At 43.8% G+C, this 25,130-nt stretch overlaps 1 protein-coding gene across 1 annotated transcript in view; it reads left to right on the plus strand.

Moving 5' to 3' along the window:
- Positions 1-1,492: 1,492 nt before the first annotated feature.
- The window catches only part of CCDC150 (coiled-coil domain containing 150), a gene marked incomplete at both ends in the record, with an annotated part of 75,376 nt that continues 51,738 nt past the window's right edge, over positions 1,493-25,130 (plus strand). Inside the window, 9 exons of the mRNA XM_080932889.1 lie at positions 1,493-1,549; positions 11,736-11,899; positions 13,912-14,132; positions 14,241-14,401; positions 15,996-16,064; positions 16,991-17,107; positions 18,022-18,151; positions 20,491-20,534; positions 22,556-22,648. Of these exons, the coding sequence (XP_080789015.1) occupies positions 1,493-1,549; positions 11,736-11,899; positions 13,912-14,132; positions 14,241-14,401; positions 15,996-16,064; positions 16,991-17,107; positions 18,022-18,151; positions 20,491-20,534; positions 22,556-22,648 (1,056 nt within the window). The remainder of the gene's footprint in view (positions 1,550-11,735; positions 11,900-13,911; positions 14,133-14,240; positions 14,402-15,995; positions 16,065-16,990; positions 17,108-18,021; positions 18,152-20,490; positions 20,535-22,555; positions 22,649-25,130) is intronic.

Raw genomic sequence — 25,130 nt, forward strand, 5'->3', positions numbered from 1 at the left:
ATCAGCTAAAGATCAGAAAAAATAAAGTGTGTCCAATCTCTTCAGAGACAAATTCAGAAGCAAAATATGGCAGTGCATATTTGAAGCTATCATTCAGGAGGTTGAAACAGAATGTTCTTGAGTTCAAGGCCAGTCTAGACTATATTAATATGACTCTCAAAAAGAAAAATCCCAACAAACCAACAAACAAAAATACTCACCCAAATCACAAAATTAGATGTTGAATGTGATGAATTTTCAATTAAAGACAAACTGAATCTCTGGCCAATAAGTTTATTTTCAATATTGCAATTTTTTAAATCCATTTCTCTGACTTTGCAATTGTTTCACTTAAACTCTTGCTGGGTGATGGACACAAGAGGTTAAATACACTAGATTTATTCAAATTAATTCTCGGACTACTGCCTAATAGGAAGACTTGTGAACCTGAATTTTCTCATTTCACCAAAGCCTGAGGGTTTTCTGTGGAGTGTATACATATGTCCTTCATCTGTTCCACAGAAAAATCCTGGGGATTGGAAGAGAAATCATATATACACTGAAAATTACCAGCTTTTTACACGAATGCTTTAAAAATGCGTTTTCATTTTTGCTTTATTTGAATGAAGGCATTTCTCGTCATGGGTCATTCACAGTCTTATGTTTTAACAAGCCGTGGCTTGGTGTGCAGGCATTATCCCCAGCTCAGGAGGCCTCGGTCATCCCAAGAATCAGAATAGCATTTCTGTCTAGACACTTGCTAAGTGAGAACTCCCAGACTTGACTAGGTTTATTAGAGCGCTGTTGCCCTCAACCAGAAGGAAGAGCTCTGATTGCACTGTGTGGGGCACCAACCCTTTGGTCCTGTGTCCCGAAACTCAAGTGATGTTGAATACCATGGTCTTTACTATAGAAGGTTCTTCACGAAGTGTAAACACTTTTAAGGCAAAGCTGAGAAATATGACACCTTTTATTCTCATTCCCCCCTCTCTCCCTTCCTTCCCCTGCTGTCCTTTGTCTTCGTTTACCAGTCAACAAGATATCATAATCCGTGCTGAAGAGACAGAAGACTAGAGAGTAGGATTTATTTGACAAGAACCAGCTGATTTTTACATTCTTGTGCTCGTTAACAAAGATTGGTTAGTGTCTCATCGTTCAGACGTTATTTGATCCTCTGGTCCTCCGACAACTGAAAACATCTGATCTAGGACTCTTGCTTCCTGGAGGGTGCGCCTACTAAGAAATCAAGGCAAAGCCAACACGAAAGGAGAGGGCAGCAACTACGTTTCCCAGCGTGCTCTGCTGGGAGCATAATGGAGCTTGGCGTCATCCGGGTCACGTGGCCTCGTGTTTCCCAGAGCGCTGAGGGATTCCGACCAGGGTCCCTCCCCATGAGGAGGGCCCTGATGGGCCGGGAAAACTACACTTCCCGGCATGCCTCACCTCGGGTGCGCCTGCGTACCGGAGCAACCCAGCTGGCGAGCGGGTTGGTTTAAAGAGCTGTTTTAGTTCCATGGAAACAAACTTGCTGGCCGCAGGACGCAGCTACGGGCTGGTGGATGGATTCGGGGTGAGGCTGCCAGGCCCAGACTGGAAGCTGAGGTGGGCGGCTTAGGGGAGAGACCACGCCTCAGAACAAGGCTCCTTTCCCTCCCAGCCAGAGTCCAGTCCCTTGCTTCAGCACTCTGCCTGGCTGTGAACATGGCCTCAAGTTGGCTTTGGTTGGACCACAGCTGCAGGAGGATGGCCAGTCGCTGAGACCTCTCCTTTAGTTAGCGTTCCCCATTTAGGTATATAGTTAGTTGAAGGCTCCCCGGGGAAGGCTTTTTCAACATTAAGGCTTGGTTTTCTGCCGCTGGTAACCCTCCCTGGTTTGATTCCTTAGATGTGAGGCATTTTCATTTGTACATTGTTTCTTGCTTGTGCTGGGATAGATGGTGGTTAAATATTGTCATGTTTGTTTGGCACCCACAGCAGCCAAGGTACTAAGCTAGGCTCAACAACAACAACAAAGGGATTGTAACTCTACTTGAGGACATATTATCAAAATGGGACACACACAGATTCTTGGTTTTTTTTTTTTTTTGTTTTGTTTTTTGTTTTGTTTTGTGGACTTAACCCGGTGATAGGGAATTGTGGGAAGGGATAAAGGGCCATTTCAAACCAGCTGCTTTCCAGGTATCATTAGGGACATAAGACACACCTGTTTCCTCCCTCTGCTAGACGTGGCAGGCTCCGTGCCAGGAAGATCCATTCTGATGCCAGCAGCAGATATCTGGAAACCCTTTAGAGACATGAATATAAATATGGTGTTGGTCTATGCTACAAATGCCATGACATGGTGTCCCGCGCAACCGTCTCGCCTGCAAGAACGACGCGGCACACAAAATAGAATCCTTCTGCGGTAAACTTTATTAATCTGGAAAAACCGGTACTTGCTTCACGTAACGAAAAGGACGGAGAAAACCAAGAGATCCAAGGAGACGAACAGGATGAACAAGCTCCACGAGACGGCCGAAAACCAACGGGAGAAAGAGAGGAAGAAGAGAGGAAGAAGAGAGGAGAAGAGAGGGAGAGAGAGGCAGAAGAGCGAGGAAGAGAGGAGCTATCCAGCCCGTCCCCTATAAAGGGATCAGTCCTTGCCTTGGACGCGGAGCCCCCTGATTGGTTGAGACTCAGCAGGCCCTATGACGCCACGGAAGAGGCGGAATTCATGAGGCGGAAAAGTTACCCAGCGTGTGTGCACATGGCTTGTTTACTGCTAACTCCAGCCAGATATCAGCGCCATCTTGTGATGGCGAATGCGTGGGAATGTGTGGGCGGCGCCCCACAGCCGGATATCAGCGCCATCTTGTAATGACGGAAGCGTGGGAATGTGTGGGCGGCGCCCCACATCTCCCCCTATCTTTTATACTTTAAGCAAAGTAGGACACCCATATTAGGAGGGCGGAGATAGAGGTCAAATCCTCATTAAGGTGTATAAAGACCATGTACAGGAGTAACCGCTAGGCCTTTTGTAGCCCGCAGTACACCTGACCTGTCACTCTGCCGTTTTTCTGAGGGAGGGACACTGGGGCAGGAAACCCTCATACAAATGGCTTATCTCCCGGAGAATGCCCCGCGACCAGGGGTTTCTCAGTGCAATGCTAAGCTCGGCATCCCTCATGGGCTGCTCAAACCAGACACTCTAATCCTGTGCAATGAACCGAAGTTCTAGGAGTGCAAGAGCTGTCTGGCCGGCGACCTACTGCTTAAGCAAAGACAAACAGATATCGGCTGATGCTGCATGTTCTAGAGCGACAGGCGCTTGGGCAGTAACCACCTTGTCTCTTTTTTGTTTGGGCCTCGAGCTTACAAACCAGCCAGAGAAGCAACGCAAGTCCGCAGCAAAGGATTGCTCCCAAGAGTCCCACCCCCACCCAAGTTAGTATCGGGGGTGAAAAGGTTAGGGGAGACTGTAGCATCAAGTTCCACTGGAATTGGTTTCAGGAATGCCGACAGAATCGCCCATCTCGTCTCTTCTCTGGCTCTCTGGTTCCACCGCGTCAGGAGCAGGGCTGTCATCAGGAGTCTCTGCCGTTTTTCGCGTGAGCCTCTCGGGAACCCAGAAAGGATTATTTTCATCCTGAGGAAAAACACAAACAGCTCCCCTGGATCTTATCAACACAAGATCCGGTCCTTTCCATTCGTTAGTTATAACATCTTTCCATTTTACCATCTCTTTTGGTTTATCCATGGGTAGGCAATGCCTTTCAGCTGCCGTATGGCCATGGTCATCAAGATTTAAAAAATTTAAGGTGAACAGTGCCATGGATACTGCTGTCCTAGGCACAGGGGGCAAAGCCTGCATAATCCCCCCTTTCTGTTTTATTAGATATGATTTAAGAGTGCGGTGAGCACGTTCCACAATACCTTGTCCTTGTGGATTATACGGCAAACCTGTAAGATGAGTCACAGCCATCTGGCTACAAAATTGTTGAAATTTTTGTGAGGTAAAAGCCGGTCCGTTGTCTGTCTTTAAGAACTTTGGCTTACCCCAGGCACTCCAAGCCTCCAAGCAATGTTGGATGGCATGTGAGGCCTTTTCTCCAGATAAGGGAGTGGCTACAATTATTCCTGAACAGGTATCAATGGATACATGTACATATTGCAGCTTACCAAAGGCGGGGACATGGGTAACGTCCATTTGCCATATTTGAAGAGGCTGGATGCCCCGAGGATTAACCCCCGAGTGGGGCGCAGGCAGAAACTGACTGCAATTTTGGCAATTGACAACAATATCGCGAGCCTGTTTTCTGGAAATGGAAAAGCGGCGCCGCAAAGTTTCGGAAGTTACATGAAAGTTTTTGTGAAAACTTTTAGCAGCCTCTAGCGGCGAAGACATGGCTACAGCAATTATTTTTGTAGCCCTGTCTGCCAAATCATTGCCTTGAGCCATAGGTCCTGGCAATCCAGAATGAGCTCTAATGTGAGTAATATAAAAGGGTGATCTTCTGGCTAGAAGGCAATTTTGAATTTGCGCAAAAATTGAGGCAACTCTGCTAGACGGTTTAATAATGCCAGCCGCCTCAAGCAAATTGACAGCATTAACGACATAGGATGAATCAGACACTATATTTATAGGCTCTGAAAAACGTTGTAAAACCTCAAGAACCACTAAACATTCTACCACCTGTGGGGAGGTTTCTGTATACTGCCTCGAGTAGACCTGACCGTTAACCACAAAAGCCCCCAGCCCAGTTTTGGAACCGTCAGTATAAATAACTAACCCTTCTTTTAGGGGACTACAGGACGTTACTTTGGGAAAAACAACAGGTTGAGTTAAAGCAAACTGTAAAATTGGATGTTTTGGGTAATGATTGTCTATTTTTCCTGAAAAGGAAGTGACTAAGATAGCCCAATCATTTGAAGTGGCAGCAAGAGTGGAAACCTGCATGGCATTATAGGGAACAATTAACAGCTGTGGCTCACTGCCAAAATGCGTGATGGCAGATTTTAGCCCCCTCAGCGCTAATTGTGCCACAGCATCTGGATACCAGTCAATTATTTTAGCTGGCGAGGCATTAGGATGTACCCACAGTAAGGGTCCTTGCTGCCAAAGCACTGCAGTAGGGAGCCGGTTTGTTTTAAACACACATAATGAAAAAGGTTTATCATAATCCATGCGAACCAATTGTGCATCCTGTATAGCTTCTTCTACCAACTGTAACGCTCTTTCTGCTTGCGGGGTCAAACTTCTAGGTGAGGAGACATGCGGATCTCCTTCTAAAACATCGAATAAGGGTTTAAGTTCAGCAGAAGGAATCTTAAGAAAAGGTCTAAGCCAATTAATGTCTCCCAGTAATTTTTGAAAATCATTAAGAGTGTGGAGGTGATCCCTTCTTATCTCGAGCTTTTGAGGGACAATCCTATCAGTGAATAAATACCACAGACCCTAGGAATTGACCAGTATCAAAAATCTGGAGCTTTTTTGTGGCAATATATAGGCCCTTACTTTTTAGGGCCTGTAACAATATAGGAAATGCCTCTTTTAAAATCATCAAATTTTTGTGGCATAATGCAAGACGCACCTGTTTCTTTACTCTCTCTGGGAGGAATGAGAAGGCTTTTAAAGGTGCGCGTGTCTCATAAGGAGGAGGGGCTGCTGGTAAAGGAGGTGCTGTTGGGACAACTGGGGACAAGCGCGTGGGCCTATACTGCTCGTCAGGATAATATCCTTTTTCCTCATAACTAGCTGCTCCTTCATCTACCCCTGCCTCCTCTTCTGGGTCTAAGCCTTCTCGCTCATAATCATCATCTGAAGTCTCGGGGCTATCAATGTCTAGAGCCTCGAAGTCTTCTACAGGGTACAAACTGACTCCCCTTCTCCTAACATTAGAGGGCATAAGGGAATGATAATCTGAAGGTTCGTGGGTAGCTACTCTCCCGCTATACCGCGTTTCTGGAGGTCCTTTTTCCTTAGGGGGATAATACCTTTTCCTGCGCGCGCCCATTCTCTCACTCTGTTCGGCTTCTGATAGCCTATCCTGCGCTTCACTCAATACCTCTTGCCCCGCAGCGACGGCGGGCCTACAACTCTCATCTCTTAAACAATTTTGTACCATTGTCCAAATGGCCATGGTTCCGGGGCCGAGGTCTCCAGCATTCTGCGCACAGTTTAATTCTCTACCCAATCTGTTCCATGAGGCTGGTGAGAGAGACCCAGAAACTGCAAACCAAGGGGCCGTTCGCTCAACCTCTCTTACAAAACGCTGCAAGATGCGGGTGGGCAATTCTAAATCTCTCTGCTTAAGAATTGACTGCAGGGCTGTAATGGTCGAGTGTGAAGAGCCCATCACAGCGATGTAATGCCCGCGGCTTATTTGCGTGGCGGCCCGAGGCGAAACTGAAAGGCAAGTCTCAGCGCGTCCTCGCTTTTTTTATCTACAAAGACTTATGGAACGCAGGGGTGCCTCTGCTTATCTACGTCCGACTTAAGCACAAAATTAACACCAGCCCCGTTGGACACAAGAAGAAATTAAGAGGAAGAGAATAAAAACTGCACTGACGAAGACCGGAGCCTCTACAGACCCTTCACACGGCCGTGGAAGATTTAAACCAAATTAAAGAAAGATCCAGGATCAGACATACCTTGCCGAACTAATCTCCCCGCAGTTCTGAATTCTGTGGTGCAGACGATGGAGTGGTCGAATTTCCCGGGTTTGAGGCACCAGATGTCCCGCGCAACCGTCTCGCCTGCAAGAACGACGCGGCACACAAAATAGAATCCTTCTGCGGTAAACTTTATTAATCTGGAAAAACCGGTACTTGCTTCACGTAACGAAAAGGACGGAGAAAACCAAGAGATCCAAGGAGACGAACAGGATGAACAAGCTCCACGAGACGGCCGAAAACCAACGGGAGAAAGAGAGGAAGAAGAAGAGAGGAGAAGAGAGGGAGAGAGAGGCAGAAGAGCGAGGAAGAGAGAGAGGAGCTATCCAGCCCGTCCCCTATAAAGGGATCAGTCCTTGCCTTGGACGCGGAGCCCCCTGATTGGTTGAGACTCAGCAGGCCCTATGACGCCACGGAAGAGGCGGAACTCATGAGGCGGAAAAGTTACCCAGCGTGTGTGCACATGGCTTGTTTACTGCTAACTCCAGCCAGATATCAGCGCCATCTTGTGATGACGGAAGCGTGGGAATGTGTGGGCGGCGCCCCACAACATGGTTAATGCCAATAATCCCTTTTGCAAACGACTTGGTCCATGGTTTGATGAAGACAGCAGGAACTTCACCTGCATGGGCCAGGTTGAGGCAGTGCCTAGGACTAAATTCTATTTTGCAACCTGAGGAGAAAAACCTGAAGCCAGAGGCAGAGAGAACCTGGGTCTAGCACATTAGGGAGCTTGCCAGGCCCATTTGGAGCTGTTTGCCTGCAATTCCAGCTTTGGGAGGTGGAGACCTGAGGTGACCCTCAGGGTCATCCTCACAGGAGACCCTACTTCAAACTCAAAATAAGTACATAAGTAAGTAAGCCGTAATGAGAAGTATTTATATTTGCCATCCTTAGCAGACCCTTCCTGGTTAGCTTGTGTGTTTACTGAGGTCTCAGGCAGCTTCTTTCTCTTGCTGCCTTCTCTCTTTTTCTGATACTGACACCAGCCAAAAAGTCCGCCCTTAACCCTGGGCATTCTCATAGTGTCTGAAGAGGCCCTACTCCTGTGACCTGTGTTACTCCTCATGCACTCCTTGGATGAGCTTGTCTTCTGTCTTTACTTTTTGACTCAGAAGCATAGCTTTCTCTTTCTTCCTCCCCTGCCCTCTTCTTCCCTTTCCTCTCCCCTCCTCCTCGCCCTACTTTCCCCCTCTTTCCCCTTTCTCTTCCCCTCTGTGTGTGTGTTCTCTAGTGCCAACATGTATGTGTCCTTGTGTCTGTATTTGCTTGTTTCTATATGTGGATCTTTCCTTATTGTTTTGAAATAAGACCTCTTACCGAACCTGGAGCTTACCAATTTGGCTTGCATAAGCCAGGGCATTAGTGAAACCACCAAATTGGACCACTTCGTGGCAAAAAAAAAAAAAAAAAAGGAATAAATCGCCTGATAAAGTTGGCTGCTTCCTTCCTGTTATTGTTCATATCTGACCCACCAGCAAATCAGACACATGTCTGGATCTGATCATGTGTTCCTATTCAGCTATTACCTGTTTCCAGGCAGCTGCAGAGGACTTTGTTTAGATTATCAAGTACCCTCCAAACTGGTCTTCCTGCTTTTACCCTGTACTTGTATCATCTGGGAGAGGGTGGCCAGCCTGACCAAGTTAACGTTATGTCACAGGTTTCTCTGATGCTGTGAGTGGTCACTTGGGAAAACCAGAACTGTTACAGCGGTGTTGACATGATGTCCACATGGTGTTCACGTGGCGTTCATGTGATGTCCACATAGTGTTCACCTGATATTCATATGATGTCCACATGGTGTTCACCTGGTTTTCATGCAATGTTCACATTGTGTTCATGTGGTGGTCACAGCCTGTGCAATTTGCTCCCATTTCCATTGCATGCTTTCTTTTCCTTTTCCAAGAACAAACTGACTTTTACTTGCCGTCTTTGTTCAGCTGACAGACAAGTTCCACAAGGTCAGAGAGTTTTGTCTGTTCCCTGTGTCCTCTCGAGTGCTTATAGCAGAGCTCATTGGGAACGAGCATTCGGGAAATATTTGTTAGGTATGTGGGGCAGCTTTGTGTTTTTAACAAAACCACTTTCTGTTATGATAACACCAGATAGTATCTTTTATTTAAACTGGTAGTGAATGGATATAGTTATTCAGTGTAGGAACAGAGTCTCTGTCCACAGAAGTAAGAGTTCCCCTTTCAAAGGCACTTAACGTTTGCCAATACACTGCTTGTGATATTGGGCTTTGTGTGTGTGTGTGTGTGTGTGTGTGTGTGTGTTTTCTGGAAGTTACCTACCTAGAATGTCTTTCAAAATATTTCCCCTGAACACATTATACCTATTTAATAATTGTAAACTAATTCTTACTTTCATTCGTTTTATTGTCGCAATTTTTAAAGTCTTAATTAGAATTACTATCATTGTGTCAGAACACCACGGGCAGAAGCAATGTGAGGAGGAAAAGGTTTATTTCTGTTCACACTTTTATGTAGCAGTTCATACCGAGAGCCGTGATAGCAGGAGCTTAAGCAAGGAGGAACCCGGAGGCAAGAGCCGCTGCAGAGGCCGCAGAAGGCTGTTTACTGGCTTGTACCTCATGGCTGGCGTCTCGGTTATAGAGCCCAGGATGACTAAACAGGACAGTACCATGGGCCGGGCCCTTCCACATTAATCACCCACAAGTGTAGGCACCTCAAGAGATAGCTTAGTGACTGAGTACGGAATAGGTGGCCCAGCAGTCTGGAGGAGCTGCATCCAGTTCCCAGCATTGGCGGTAATAGGTCCAGCTCTAACTTGATGTTTGCACTGTTTGTTGAAGATGCTCGTTTTCACCAGCATGTGCTTTTAGCATCGTTGTAAAACATTAAGTGCCCGAAATGCTGTGTGATCATGTTTGGTTCTTCTGTGTCCGTTTTTATGCCAGTATCATATTGTTTTTATTACTACAGCTGTGTGATATCTTAACATCTGGAACTGTAACCCTCAAGCATTGTTCCTTTTTGCTTAGGGTTGTTTTGGTTCTCTGGGATCATTTGTGGTTCCATATGAGTTTTAGGATAGTTCTCTTTTTCTGTTTCTGTGGAGAATGGGATGGGAGTTTGGTTGAGATTTCATTGAATCTGTAAATAGCTTTCTGGAAAATGGTCATTTTTTACAATGTTAATTTTATTGACCCATGAGCATGGGTTGTTGTTCCTCTGTGTGTGTGTGTGTTGAGATATGTTCTCTCTAGCCCTATATTCTCTAGAACTCTTTTCATGATAGCAGTTTGGATTTTGTCAAAGTTTTTTCTGCATCTGTCGAGATCACAGGTGATTTTTGTCTTTAAGACCATTTATGTGGTTTATTACATTTATTGACTTGTATATGTTGAAACACCTCTGCATTTCAGGGATAAAGCCAACTTGGTCATGATGTATAATCTTTTTCATGTATTATGTCCATATTTTGTTTAAAGTATTTTATTGTGAAATTTAGTTTTCTTTTTTTATCCTCTTCTTAGTCTTTGTCCTTCATTATGGTGTCTTTACCTTTATCTGGTTTAGTTACTGCAACAGAACTGGCTTTGTGGGAGTGCTGCTTTTCTTTTTCTCTCTTCCTTTGACTAGTTTAAGAAGGACCAGCTGTATATATGCTTTATGAATGTCTGCTAGAATTCCGGGAATCCTTCTGGCTCTCAACTTTTTTTTAAGCTGCAAATATTTATTATTATTATTTAAGTTTTATTTGTTTTTTAAAAAGATTTATTATATATATATATATATATATATATATATATATATATACACTCTGTTGCTATCTTCAGACACACCAGAAGAGGGCATTCGATCATCACATTACAGATATTTGCTGGGAATTGAACTCAGGACCTCTGGAAGAGCAGTCAGTGCTTTTGGCTGCTGAGCCACCTCTCCAGCCCAAATTTCATTTGTTATAGGTCTGTTTGGGTTCTTGATTTCTTCTTTGATGAATTTTGGTGGTTTGGCTGAATCTAAAAATGCATTCAAGCTTAATGGAGTACAGATTTTTCTTATAGTTTTATTAATTTCTGGTGTCATTTGAAATGTTTCCCTATTTGTTTATGATTTTGTTCATCTGGATGCTGTCTTTCTTTTGGTTAGTTGGGTGAAGGGTCTGACAATCTTGTTTACCCTTCCAAAAGCATCGTCAGTCTCGCCTTTGTATTTTGTTGTTGTTTCTTCTGTTTCCTTGATTTCTTCTGTAATTTTTATTTCTCGCCATTGGCTGCGTTTGGTTTGTTCTTGTTTTTCCAGCATTTGAATTGCATCGTTAGTCATTTGTGTTCCTTACGAATGTTTTAAATGTAGGCACTTAGAGCTATAAATTTCTCTCTGAGGACCTCTTTCATGGTCTTCCAGGGATTTTATTGTCCTGTGTTTTTATTTTCATTTAGTTCCAGGAAGTGTCTCTTTCTTGATTTCTTTGACCATTTCATCATTCTTTAATGAGTTATTTCATCTCTGTGAGTTTGTATATTTACTACACATTTATTGTTTGCTGTTAATTTTGTTTTATTGCATTATCAGATAAGATACAAAGAGTGATTTCTTTTTCTTTGTTTTCTTTCTTTCTTTTTCTTTTATTTTTTTTTCTTGTAAAGTGAAAGGACCAGAGTCCCCACAGGGCATGCCAAGACCAGACCTCAGCAAAAAAGAGATTTATTTGCCCCAGAGTGAGGAAGGGCAAAAGTTAAGAGACAAAGATGGGAGAGAGAGGAGGGAGAGGGAAGGGAAAAAAGAAGGGGTGGGGCATGTGTGCCTTGAAGGGACTGAGGGCTGAGTCGGTTTGTTGGGTTGGGCATGTTAATGAACTAAGTCAAATAGGGTCTTTTGACTGCTGGACTTCAGTACTTTGGTCGCTACCCTGACCTGTGGAACATCTGGAGTGTTGCTCATCTCACAGAGGGTGGGAAGACAATGCGCAGTGGGCTTTTAAAGCTGCCGCCCACACTTGAGCAAAACAGGACCTAACTTGCATTCCCTAGAAAATAAGACAGGATGTGTAATCCTCTGGAAGGAAGAGCCAGGGACTGATTGGACAGTATGAGAAAGTCCTATGCTAATACCGTAACCTTCTGATCTTAGGTGCGTATGGAAGCTACAGTGGGCAGACCAGTCCTGTCTCCAACTCACGTCAACGCCACCGCTTCGGAAACATTCACAGTACTTGAGCAGAAGATGAGAATAGTTGAGGAACAGACCAGCGCTCTTAGAGATGACCTAATAATGCTAGGATATGACCGCCGAAGGTAACAAAGAAACTTAACTAGAATGTTGCAGTTTGCAGAGTCTTAACTTACTGCTAGTAAAAAGCAGATGTGACAGATACTTTTGGAATCTGTTTCCATATGAACTTTGACACAAGTGTATTTTTAGATAGTGTTGGTTCTGTGATAGAGGGTGTGGCTTAATTACTTTTCTGTTGTTTAGATAAACCAAGGCAACTTATAAGGGCTTGTTTGGGGTCACTTGGCCTGCCACTGTGGACCTGAAGTGAAGCAGAACATCATGGCAGAAGTCAGACAGTGCCAACCCCTAGCCTATGCACACACACAGCCAGTGTCTACCCCTAGCCTATGCACACACGCACAGCCAGTGCCTTTCCACCCCCCGGTGGGGGTGTAGATGTTGCTGCTGCTTTTTGTGGGGGTGCTGGGAACCTGAACTCAGCACGTGAGTTCTTCTGCTTACATGGCTGCACTTGGCTGACCGAGCCTTCTATATATAAGTATCTTTAGCAAAGCTGTACAGTTAAATTCTTTTCTAATGCCAATCCCTTTTGTTTTCCGTGTTTCCTAGTTTCTCTGACTGGGGCTTCCACAGCCCTCTGTCCAGGGCTCCTTATGAAATTAGACTTCGTAGTCTTTATACCTTAGAGGGAAGCCTTCCCCTTTCTGCAGTTATGATCTTAACTTTGGTCCTGTCCTGTGTGTCCTTTACTGTGTTGAGGGACATTCCTTCTATGTGTAGTTTGTTGGCAGCTTTGTAGTGAAAGGATGCCGGATTTGCCAATTTTTCTGTCCTATGACTTTTGCTTTTCAGTGCTTTGAGTAGATAAAGGATAGTCCTTCTAGATGCTTCTGGGAAGGTTGGGATGTTCCTGCTCCAGTTCCTCTGCCCTGGGGCAAAGCCGAGAGCAGACATGTATTGCCTGGTGTCGGCACGGTCTAAGGTGTCTGCTCTCATTTACGTAACATCACGTTTACACCTCTGACCCTGTAAAACAGCTGTTGGGGGTGGGCTCATATGTCCCTCTTTACTATTGGTTGTTTAGGGACATTCAGAAATGCAGATCCCCATCAAGCCCAGAGCTAAGTAGTTAAAGAGGTGGTCCTTTGTGTAGAATCTACAGAAGACAGGGCACTCAGCTTTAGAAGCATTTCTGAAAGAATCTGTAGACCAGGAGTTGTCACCACAGTGAGGCTGGGGAACATTCAGGAAGTTCTGTGCTTCCTCCAGGCACTGGAGTTCTTTCACTGTGATCCACAAAGTCTCTCAAGTGTCCCTTCCTTTCCACCGAGGGAGCCATGAGAGTTTGAGTGCAGTTCTTCATCCGCTTAGTTTAGTCAATTGGTAGTTGTAGGATGAGCTGGAAAGAAGGCCTGGGAAGTGTTGAGCTCCTGTTTAAGCTGCTAGAACCCCACTTGCTGGTCTGCTAAACCTGTCAGCAGCAGTGGGAGAGGACACCAGCAAACCCCTTTGAGGGAGAAACTAGGAGCTTTTGAATTAAGCCTGTTATCTTCCTTCTTCCTGGGAGTCAAGTCTTTGGAAGTGTTTTCATGTTTATACAACTGCTGTTTTGCTCTGTGGTCTAGAGGCTTGCACACTCCTATGCTCTGTGGTCTAGAGACGTGCACACTCCTATGCTCTGTGGTCTAGAGGCTTGCACACTCTCCTCCCCTCTGTTCATATGAACAGGAGGTTAAGAGCCCAAACCTTTGGCTTGGAGATTTTGTCCAGTTGTCCAGTACAAGCCCTGAGTAGAGACTGGATCTGACTGCACTTCAGTTTTGTCTGTGAACTGAGCATGGATACTTTTAATTGCATTGTGGAATTATGTCCTTGCTTTGGACACTCGCGTAGAAAGAACTGGTCTGTGTTCCAGGGCTTATTTGATGTCTAGAGGAGTCAGGAGCCTCATGTTCCACCATGTTGTTGCTATTACTGCTATTCTAATTAGAAAGATGACATTGGCTCAAAGGCTGGGTTTGCCACAGGAGAAATTCCATTATGTAATATTTGGTTTTGGGTGCTTTTCCAGGGGTCAATTAGAAACTTCAGACTATTTAGAAGACCCTGCTAGCCAGAAAGTCATGAGTCCTATACCAAATGAAGTAATTTGTCCAGAAAGGCCAGGTGTTTTATGGAAGAACTATGAATTTCTGGTAAATCGAATGTGCTATTTGGAGAACCTCATCCAGTCCTTGAAGACGAACATCTTTCACCTACAAACTGAAAAGGACTTGAATCCACAGAAAACAGGTGCGCATGGGAGACCTACAGAGAGTCTGCTTCTGTGTGGGTGCTTGATGGGTCTGTGAGCCTGAGCTCCGTTCACCTTCCTGCTGCTGTCTTCTGTGCTGCCCGTAGCTTTTCTGAAGGATCAGCTGAATACAATACAGGGGGAACATTCCAAGGACATGAAGCTGTTGCAACTTGAAGTGATGAACTTGCACCAGCAGCTGAAAGTCGTTAAGGAGGAAGAAGACAAGAGGTTGACGGCCACTCTGGAAATGGCCACGGAGACAAAGGTCAGTGTTCGGTGGTGTACTGTCCTTGATACACTTCGACCGGAACAGACTACAGCCCCATAGAACTGAGTCACACATGTGTGATGTTGATGCTAGAATTTTGACATTTGAAATTTGTCTGCACTGATAACCTCCCCTAGTGTGCACCGTTGGTGGTCGCTCTCGGACCCCTTGCTGTGTAGAAAAGACAGTGAGCATCTAGACTCCTCCCTCTTTAAGAGCTACACAGTAGTTGGGAGGTCAAGGCATAACATGAGGTAAAGAGGAAAAAGCCAAAGTAGAAAGCAGAGAAAGGTAAGCGGGCATTGCACAGGCAGAGCGTTCAGGCTCGCTTGAGAAGGGAAGAACCCCCAGCCCATACAGAGCTGAAGGTGAAGTGCCTAAGGGCATTTCAGGAGGTACAGCCATGTTGCTTAGACAGGAAACTGTGGGCCAGGCGAGACAACAGATGATCCGATTATTCTGAGAGTCCTTTAGAAGTAGCATATTATTAAAACAGTATTTTAATAAGAGTAATATAAGCTGAGAGGTCTCTTGTGAAGTATCATCACATGCGCGTCCTCTTCCTGTAACTCAGACGTTTCAGGTAACATTGGGTTGAAATGTGTAAATTCCAGCTTTATTGGGGCGAGAGTTAATATTGGGGAAATAAGCTGAGTATTAGCTAATTTCACATTACAAGACATCTAAAAATCAAGAATAATCAATACTTCAGGTCACCCAGTGGGGAATGATAGAGAATTTTAACACAGAATGACAAGAGGGAAAACTAACTATATGTTACTGTGTATTTACTATTGATTTCCTAAGCATGAATAATATTTGAAACAGGTAGTGGTGAAACATACCTTCTTAGATACATCTCAGCACTTAAGAAGTAGCCATGTATCTCAGTGTCTAGTTTACATATTAAGTTCCAGGCCAGCCAAGGCTACATAGTGACACACAGACACACAGACACACAGACACACACACATACACACACACACACACACTCACAAGAGATGGCTCAGTGATTAAGGGTCCTTGTGCTTTTGCAGAAGACCCAGGTTTGATCTCCAGCACCCACGTGACAGCTCTCGACTGTGAATAACTCCAGTTCTAGGGGATCTAACACTTCTTCAGGCCCCTGTGGACACCGGACATGTACACGGTACACATATATGCATGCAGGCCAAACACTCATACACATAAAATCTTAAACAGGAAAATGGACTGTGCAGGTGGGAGACCACGTGAATTCTAAGCAAGCAAGGCATCTCTAGCCTTCAGAACATGATCCGTAGAGCTAGCTAAGTGAACTAGCAGCTTAAAGGATGTCTGAGTTCAGGTGAGAAGCCCTTAATGTATAAGGTAGAGAAGGATGCAGGAGGACACCCATTATCAACTTCTGACCCTCACATGCATATCACACATGTACACACATGCATGTGAACCCATATGGATGTGTATGTGTGTGCACATGCATGTGTGCGCACATGCAAACAATAAAAAAATTAGCATTTATAAGCTTCCAGGGAAAAAGACTATGACGTGATGTGCCTAGAGATAGTTTCTTCCTGTTACTTCAGATCTTCCCTCCTTCTCCTTTTAGAAGAATGCAGCCGTTATTGAGGAGGAGCTAAAGACCACAAAGCGTAAAATGAACCTTAAAATTCAAGAGGTAAGAAGAGGCAGGAGGTGTTGGAATCGCAGAGGAAAGACAGTCAAGGACGAAGGGACCCTTTGAAAGGGAAATTGTATCATTGTATGAACACTTGAACCGTGCCACGTGTAACTAAGAGTACTGCCCTCGGCTGCTGAAGGTGCTCTCGTGTGTCAGAACCACCATAAAACAGCCCATGCTGTGGTCCATTGCTGTTTGAGTGAGCACCTTCACCTTTGTGTGACATTTTATTATAAAGGCATGTGAAATGGAGAACTCTACACATCTTACTTCACCCTGAGACCTTCATGTCAACTTAAGTGTTTGGAAATCTGGAAGGAGTGGCTACTGAAAGCTGTCTAATTAGTTCTGGTTGTCTGTGTTGACTGTCATCTACTCCAGAAAGAAGCCGCTCTGATGACGTTTTAGAGATGCTTCAGTCTGTGAGTGTGAAGACAAGTCATTAGCACTGTTTAATGCTCTGTCCCTTTATCTCCAGGTTAGAGTAGGTCTTCATTATGACCTGTAGCCTCAAGTCCTTGGTCCCAGTTATAGTGCCACATATGGGTTCCATCTTATGTAGTGGTGTCTTGAGCAATAGGGTCTTACCATGACGTTCTGGAGAGTTAGGAAGAGCAATGGTAGTAGCCTACAGTATGCGATGTGGGAGGTATGTCTATAGGACGTGATTAGCCAACGACACCAACAGAAGTAATCCGTTCCTGGCACTGAAGTTTTTGTTAGCCTGTGCTGTCTGGTATATCACTGTTATAGGGCAACTCCATTTAAGTGCCTTTGATCTAAGTGCATATTTATGTTTTAAGAGATTTCTGCAGTAGTAGTTTTTCACTTTTAAGGAGAAAAGCATGCTTCAGAGCAATCAAAGGTGTGGGATGGGCCGGGATACCTCGTAAACTGGTCTGAACTGCAGTGCTGCTCTTTAGCTAAGGCGACAGCTGGCTCAGGAGAAGAGCGTCAGGGAATCTCTTGAGAAGTCTGCATCATCCATGTCCCTCAGAGTACAAGAGATGGGGTCAGCGGCGGAGGCAAAGCGGCAGCAGGTAATTTCCCTTCTGCTAGAGACACCAAGGGAGAAGCTGACATCGTGTCTGTGAGCTTGTTGTTTTATTTCCTCTAGCTTTGTTCAGGCCCCTTTCCTTAGTAGCCTGTTAGCGTTCTCACTACAGTCTTTAAAATCCAGTGCAACGTAAGAAAAGGCTCTGCAATGCAACCCGGAACTCTTCACTTAGGAATGTGAAAGCCGAGGCCAACAAGTGAGTCTGTCTCAGGCTCTACATTCTAATGGATCAGGATCCTCCTGTACATGAAGTCCCTGATATAAGTATTGATTTTGGAAGTCACTGTCTTAGCTAATGCTATATGTATGTGTCCTGGATAGAAAATAAAGACTGAATGGAACTACCCTTGAAACAAATAAGTAAAATAAGCAGGAACATAATTATGTTGCTGCTTTAAGTTATCACATTCATATTAACATGATATTTTTGCCTTGGTTATACTTACTATTTGAAGTACCTTCATTTAGGATACTTTAAATTCATATTTTAGTATTTATTACTTGAGTGCATAATCTATTATTTTTTTCCCAATGACTATATGCCACAACTGAATTCTAAAAAGAAGCGTATTCTACTTAAGGAATTTACGAAAGATCCTATTTAAATCAAAGTTAGTTAAGTGGAAATAGCACGAAATTCTTCACTGCTCTTTCTACTCTCCATGTGCTCAGTCTCAGTGTCCTCTCGTGCCTGCTGAGTACTGTGTTAAAGTGTTAATGCTGTGTTAAAGTGTATTGGACAGTACTTCAAAGAGCCTGCAGTCTGCTGAGATGTCAGCTGTGACATTCAGGCGTGTCCCTTCCCTCTCAGTGATAGTGAGGTTGAAAATTCTTCCGTGTGTTCTATTGAGTCGTGCATTGCTGTACAGACACTGAGGTTTTCTTACACAATTCCAGGTGCACACTTTGCAGCAGAAGTGCGTTGCTCTATACAGCTCTATGCAAACAACCCAAAAGCTGCTGGCCCAGGAGCAGCAGAAGAACAAAGACCTGGAGATGAATGCCTCGAAGCTCAAGTCTGATCTAGGTATGCAGAACCTCCTAAGAGCCAGAACTGTTAAGTTGGCCAGGGTTGGTGGTACTTCCTATAACACGGTGAAAAAAATGTCTGTCACCTTTCTATATGATACTTAAACCAAGATAAATACAGGTTGGCTAGTGCCTTACTCATACTAAGCTCTCTCTCTCTCTCTCTCGTTGATTTGTTTGTGTGTGTATTTGTTGAGATAGGTCTCACTAAGTTGACCAGGTTGCCCTTAAACTTGTGATCATCTTACTTAAGCTGTACAAATGTCTAAGATGCCACTACGTCTGCCTGAGCCTCTTATTTATAAATTGTGCTCTATTATTTTTCTCCTTGGTCACTTCAGCGTAGACTAGTGGGATCATTTAGACACTGGCGATAATCTATTAATAAGGAATCGGGGCTGTTCTTACTCAGTTACTGCAGCCAGGCTCAACGTCCTTCCAGTTGCCAATCTGTTTGGATATTCCTAGAGGTGGGTGACTAATGCACCTGGAAGAAGAGCTTAGAGTAACCCCTCATTTTACAGATGAGTTCTCAAAGTGCATGGTCATGAACTCCTTGGCTCCTGCTGTTGTCAGGTAATCTCCATTGCAGACACTGAGTGTTCACCTCACATGCATCAGACTTCATGGGTTACGTAAGCTTTCACATAGCTTATATCACTGAAATGCTCAAAGCTGCCTTTAGCAGCTCAAAGTTCTAAAAGTAGAGAAGGAAAACTTAATCCTGTGCCTTCTCACTGTAAGCCGAGTATTTCCTCCTGTGTGCCACCTGCAGTGATAAGAAAGTACCAAGAAAACAGCACAAGAAGTGTAGAGCAAAGAGGAAGTCCGTGACTTAATGCAGTTGTTAGACTGAGGATTCACAAGGTCCACCATCCCACGTCAGACCCCTTTGCATGGGGCTGCTGGTTTGTGAGTCACTGTGTTGGGCCCAGAGACAACCTTCTGTCTTCTGATTGTTATACTTTATGTTTCTTCCTCATGATCTCATTTTCACTTGTGACAACTTTGTCAGAAATAGGAAAATATATCCATTACACACTGTCCAAAGGACCCACCACACGGCACCAAAGAGAGTGAAGTGCAGGTGCTTCTGCTGGATGAGCTGTGTGTCTGTCACTTAGACTAAAGGCCGGTCAGAGGCATATGTGGACGACCACCAGGTGAAGAGTGAACAGCATAGCTCAGCCTGTGTGAGGGAAGAAGCCTGTCTGAATACCAACTGTATGCTTGGTGTTATCCAGTGCCTGGTGTAGTTTTATTAAAGTACAAATAGTTATCTAGCTAGGTTAAGAAGAAAGGCCTTTTCTTCAATGTGTTAAAAATATAAAAGCATATTAGCAATATGTAACATAAAGTGATTGAATTTTCTCCAAGGACAGGCACTCTCCCCCTGTTGACACTTTGAGTGTAACTTCAGGACAGATGCCAGCATTCACCTTCATTGTTCACATCAGACTTCAGTGAGTCATGGACTCACATCTTTTAGAAAACGGTTTTTATAAGATACATCCTATGCAGCATACGAGTTTCTAACATGTTTTGTAATTGTCTTTTTTTTAAAGTTTAACAGCACTAATATAGCTCTGAACTTTTCTATAAAGTCAAAACATTAATTTTAAATATGTCTCTTGGGTACTACTAATATCCAGCACCAAACTCCGTATCAGGCAGGCGCGTCCAAACACAAGGAGAGTGTCATCCTTCCATCCTTTGTTCTGCTTCCCTGGTCTGCTCCTTGCCTTGTCCCGCGCTGAGTCCAGCATCCACACTGCTGCCTCGTCTGCACTCTGAGTGCTCACCCTCGTCCCGACAGTCTTCCTTCTTACGGCTTTAATTAGCGTGAAGAACAGATCTTACTGTTTTACGTGCATGCCCCTGCTTTTGTTAGATTTACATGACAGCAATTTAACAAAAACACGTTGATCATATTCCTCCCAGAGCCACCTGTGCACCAGGTAAAATGTGACCTTCCTTATCATTACAAATGACCGAAGACCAGGTTCTTTTCAGATTTATTTATGGTCTGATTCATTTTGGCTTTTTTTTTTTTTAAATAAAAGAAGCTACTTTCATTGAAAGACATGGAAGTTACTATACAGAGTTTAAAACCAAACTGAAAAGCCAAATGCAGCACAGACTCACCCTGAATTTATGATTCAGCCTCTCAAATGCTGAAATTACAGACATGTGTTGATAATTGTGGATCTTAGCATCTGGCCCATATGTGTTGTTATTTCCACAAAATATTGACTAAAATAAAACTTGTAGGAAAAAGTGCTGTGTGGCACAGTCTAGTAAGTTATCACCATTGTGATATGAACTTTCTGTTTTTAGTTTCCAGAGATAACCTCATTAACAAGTTGGTTGAAGAAAACAAGGTAAGTGTTCACCCAGCAGGATCCAGACGTGGTCTCTCCCTTGTTATTGAGTCTTGGCCATGTGTCATGCTGGCACGTAGACTTCTGATTCTTCTGAAAAGCGTTAGGAGTTCCGTGTAAATAAGCTGTATATTTAGACAGTTCTGCATATTAAGAACCAAGTGATCATCTTATGCAGGTTGTCCTGTTTTGAAAAGGTAAATTGGAAAAAATGAGAAATTTGTGAATTTTGTCACTTGTGAAATAATTTCTAAACGTAATATATAACTATATATATGTGTGTGTGTATACATATATATATATATGTATACACACACACTTGATTGGTGTTTGCACAGCAATGTAAGTGCATCGAATACTGCAAACTATGCTCTTAGCATGGGGCAGAACTGTGAACTGCATCTTGCGTACATTAGAAAGTATTTTGTATCTTGTCACACAGTGGGGCGCACTCATTTGGAATAGCATCTGTTGCTCTCTCAGCCTCTGTTTCATGATGCTTATCTTCCACTTGTGGGAAATCTGGGAAGTAGTTTTCTCAGGAGAGCAAGAAGCTACATTCCCTTCTTCTACTAAGAAGCTTTTACGGGCACTTAAATATATGACCAAACTTTATATCCCTCTCCTCCTCGCAGTCTCGGAGGGAAGTGGTCTGTCTGTCAGAGCACAGGTGTCTGTCTTCACCATTCTGAGGACCTCGGGGGAAACATTTTGTAACTTAGGTGTTTGAATGTGTTCCTTTGACGTCACAAAATCTTACTGGTAATAATGTATATGTGATATAAGACCTTATTCTTGGAGAGAACTTACTTGCTGTAAGAGTGTAAAGGAGCACTTATGGGATGGTTTCAGGCTAGTTTTTTTTCTAATCAGAATCCTAATATGAAATTCTATTTTAAATGTCTATTAACTTTAGTTATCCATTCACTTTACATCTCATTATCTGCTGTCCTCTCCTCCCAGTACTTCTTCATGCAGATCCTTCCCCTTCCTCTATCCTCTTCTCCTTTGAGGAGGGGGATCCCCTTCCCACTCCCCCAACCTCAGCACATAAATCCCTCTGAAGCCAGACAGGCCGCCCAGTTCTGGAAGAAACAGGATCCACAGGCAGGCAGCAGAGCCAGGGCCAGCCCCTGCTCCTGCTGTTGGGGGACCCCACACGAAGACCAAGCTGCTCATCTGCTGCATAGTGCAGGGGCCTGGTCCAGCCTGTGCTCACTCCTTGGTTGGTGGCTCAGTCTCAGGAGGTTGCTAAGAGTCCAGTGGAGTTCTGTCCTCTTCCGGTCCCTCCGTCCTTCTCCCAGCTCTTCCACAGGACTCCCTGAGTCCCATCTAATGTTTGGCTGAGGGTCTCTGCATCTCTCTCCATCTGCTCCATTTTTGTCCTTCCATTTTTTTAAAAAGAAATCTTAAGTTGTAGAGCAGTTTTAAATTCAGTGTAACATGGAACATGAAGTGTGGAGATTTCCTAGGTAGCTCCGGTTTCTACACGCTTTGCCTCTCTACACACGTGTAGCCTCCCTGGCTATCAGTTTCTCTCACCAGAACAGTAGGATTACTCTAGATGAATCTACAGGAATGTAGCATTTTAGTCAAGTTGTTAGCATACATTAGGGTTTACTCTTGGATATTTGTTCATTCTTTGGATTTAGATAAATGTATATTCTTACATTTATAGGGAGTGTTTACACACACACACACACACACACACACACACACACACACACACACACGAGGGAGAGAGAGAGTGTGTGTTACTTTGTGCACATGTGAGCCTTCCACTCCCTGAGGGAGACGCAGTGATTGAGAGTGCTCTGCATTCATATCGGCTTAGTAAGCCTTGTAAGAAAAATAAGGGTGTCTGGAAGTCAAAGATATCAAGACACCACACGCACACACATGCACATGGACACGCACACCTTAATCGGATAGTGGTCAGAATACAGACAGACATTTTAATAGAAATGTGCATAATATCTTGCACATGTGAGCAAAAAAACAACTTTTTTCCCCTCCAATAGAGTACACAAATGTCTCTCAAGAAGGAACATGAAGAAAACACGTATTTGAAATCTGAAATACAATGCCTTCAAGATGTATCAGAAAAAGTACAGGTGAGCCTTCGTCTTCTGATGTTAATATTTGTTTCATTAAAGAACCAAGATTAATAGCCTGATTATATAAATCCATATCTCTTTCATCTAGCTTTTTATATGCAAGGGGCTTCATCTGTGAACCACTCTCAAATTAAGTACATTTGGATTTCCCCCACCTAAATCCCTTTGACATGTGCGGTACACAAGATATGTGGCTAAATGAGTCACAGCTACACTTAACTTTCTAATTTAGTCACTATATGATAAAATTCCTGACAGAGGCAATGTAGGGCTCGCAGTCTAAGGTGAGTAGCTCAAAGCTGCAGGAGCTCAAGGTCACATCCCACCCACGGCGGGGAGGGGCTGAGAAGTGCTGTCCTCAGCGCACTTCTCCCTCTTACCCAGTGTGGGACCCCAGCCATGAGACGGCATCACCCACATTTAATGTGGCTCTCAGTGACCCTCGTGTTGCAGTAAATATTTAAAATAAAATGGTTTATCTCTCTATTGGCCCTGAGGTCTGACTGCTCAGGCCCGACCCTGATACAGAGTCATGTGCACTTTTGTCACTCAGCCTGAGCCACCCGGTCCGAGCCACCTCCATGGTCCAACCCTGTCCATGCAACTCCCTGCCTTCTACCTCCATCCCAGATGCTCGTTTACCCCAGAACTCACATAAATACAACTCTACAGCCCGATAGCTTTTCATACAGGTTTATATATTCCGCTCTCAATCCACAAACGCTCTACATAAGATTGCATCAAATAGACAAAGACACAAACTGTCCTTCTATATGAGATATAAGACCTATAAAATCCTTAATGTTCATAGCTATTTAATACCAATCAATCTCACCTGGGTCTAGCTGGTCCTTGGGAACCTCTGCGTTGCAATGATCTTCACCCTCCTCTGACCTCTCAGACCTCTCCTCTCTCCACCTTCCTTGCCCTGCCCAGTCCTTTGTTTTACTAATTAAAATGGGAAGGTTCAGGTGAAGTCACCTCTTGAGTATGTGACTGGCCCTCACTTCTTGGGGAAGTGGAATTAACATTAAAATACAAACAGCTTCTGGACAGTCTACACCCTTGTCCTAAAAATCTCTCAGTGTTTCTGGAGGTTTGCTTCCGAGGTAATTCTAAAGCCCATCAGCACATTTACTCCTAAGGAGCACCACAGCCAGGGTATACATTAAAGCGGTTGTTCTGACGATTGATCTGTATCAGATATCACAGTAGAATCATAATAAATGCTCGTCAGATATGAGTCTCAGGTTTGATCATTTTCTATAAGGAGTTGTGACTAAATGTAACTTATGCTTTATAATACATGGATGTATATTGAAAACAGTAATGGAATACACAAATTGTTTCACAGAGCCCAGGAACTGTTCATCACTGAAAGCAACTTTTCAGTCGGCACAACGTGATTGCAACAGTGTTGGTGTCATTGTACCACTGTTCTTTATAATAAAGTGAAATGAAAGGCTATCCTCACAAGCACTACTATTTCTACTGTAATAGTCCACACTTGTGGTGAGCCCATTTCACTTTAACACAATGCTGAGAAGCTTGAATTACTAACAAATTATCCTCTCAAGTGCTTGTGTTTAGAAGACAAGGAAGCTAATCTATAGAAAGGTTTGCTATTCAGCAAGCAAAGCGTCAGAGGTTTGTAGGAGGGATTGTTTTGATTTAGGTAATTTGATTATAAATACACTAGCTTTTTTTTTCCCCCACAAATGCACCCTTACCCTCAGTAAAATTTTTCACTAAAATATATGTCCTAAACCAGGTATGGAAGTGCTCACCCATGACCCCCATGCTGTACCTTCAGGGGGCTAGAAGTTCAAGGTCCTCTTTAGCCACCAAAAAACTGTGGCCAGCCAATCTCAGTAATAAAACATAAAATCCCTGCCCGTTTCACTTAAAAACCAGTTCGATAAGGATTCATGGGGCTGAGGGCAGCAGTGGTGCAGCATAGTGTGGGGGCAGTTTGTGTGTTCACAGTCCCGCTTAACCCTGAACCTCAAAATGCAAATTTCAGTATAAAAGAATTATTATCTAACTGGTGTGTTACAGGGGTTTGTTTTGTCTCAAAGGATTAATCTTGTGAGATTAAAATCCATATATTGCTTTTGTAAATGTTATCATTGGTGGTGAAAGAACATGGATATTTTTGTTCTTGGGTGATTCTCGGTGTTGATGATAAAATTTTGTTGATCAAATACTGAATTGTCTGTATGATTAGCTAGACACAGAAGTTCCACTCTTTGAAAGTCTTGCTCTGCTTGTCTTCTATTCCAAACTGTGACGTGAATAAACTACCAAATGCCTGCGGCGGCCCAGAAATAAAATCGGCTAATTGGTGTTGATCCCTTCCTCCCTCTCTCCGTAACTCCCAATAGCATCCAAAATGATTTTTTATTTTGATTTTTTTTAATGTTTGTGTCTTTTATTACTATTAGTTGCATGTATACGTTACAATAATAGCCTAAGTTCT

This window comes from Micromys minutus, assembly GCF_963924665.1.
Source record: "Micromys minutus genome assembly, chromosome: 19".
Taxonomy (NCBI): domain Eukaryota; kingdom Metazoa; phylum Chordata; class Mammalia; order Rodentia; family Muridae; genus Micromys; species Micromys minutus.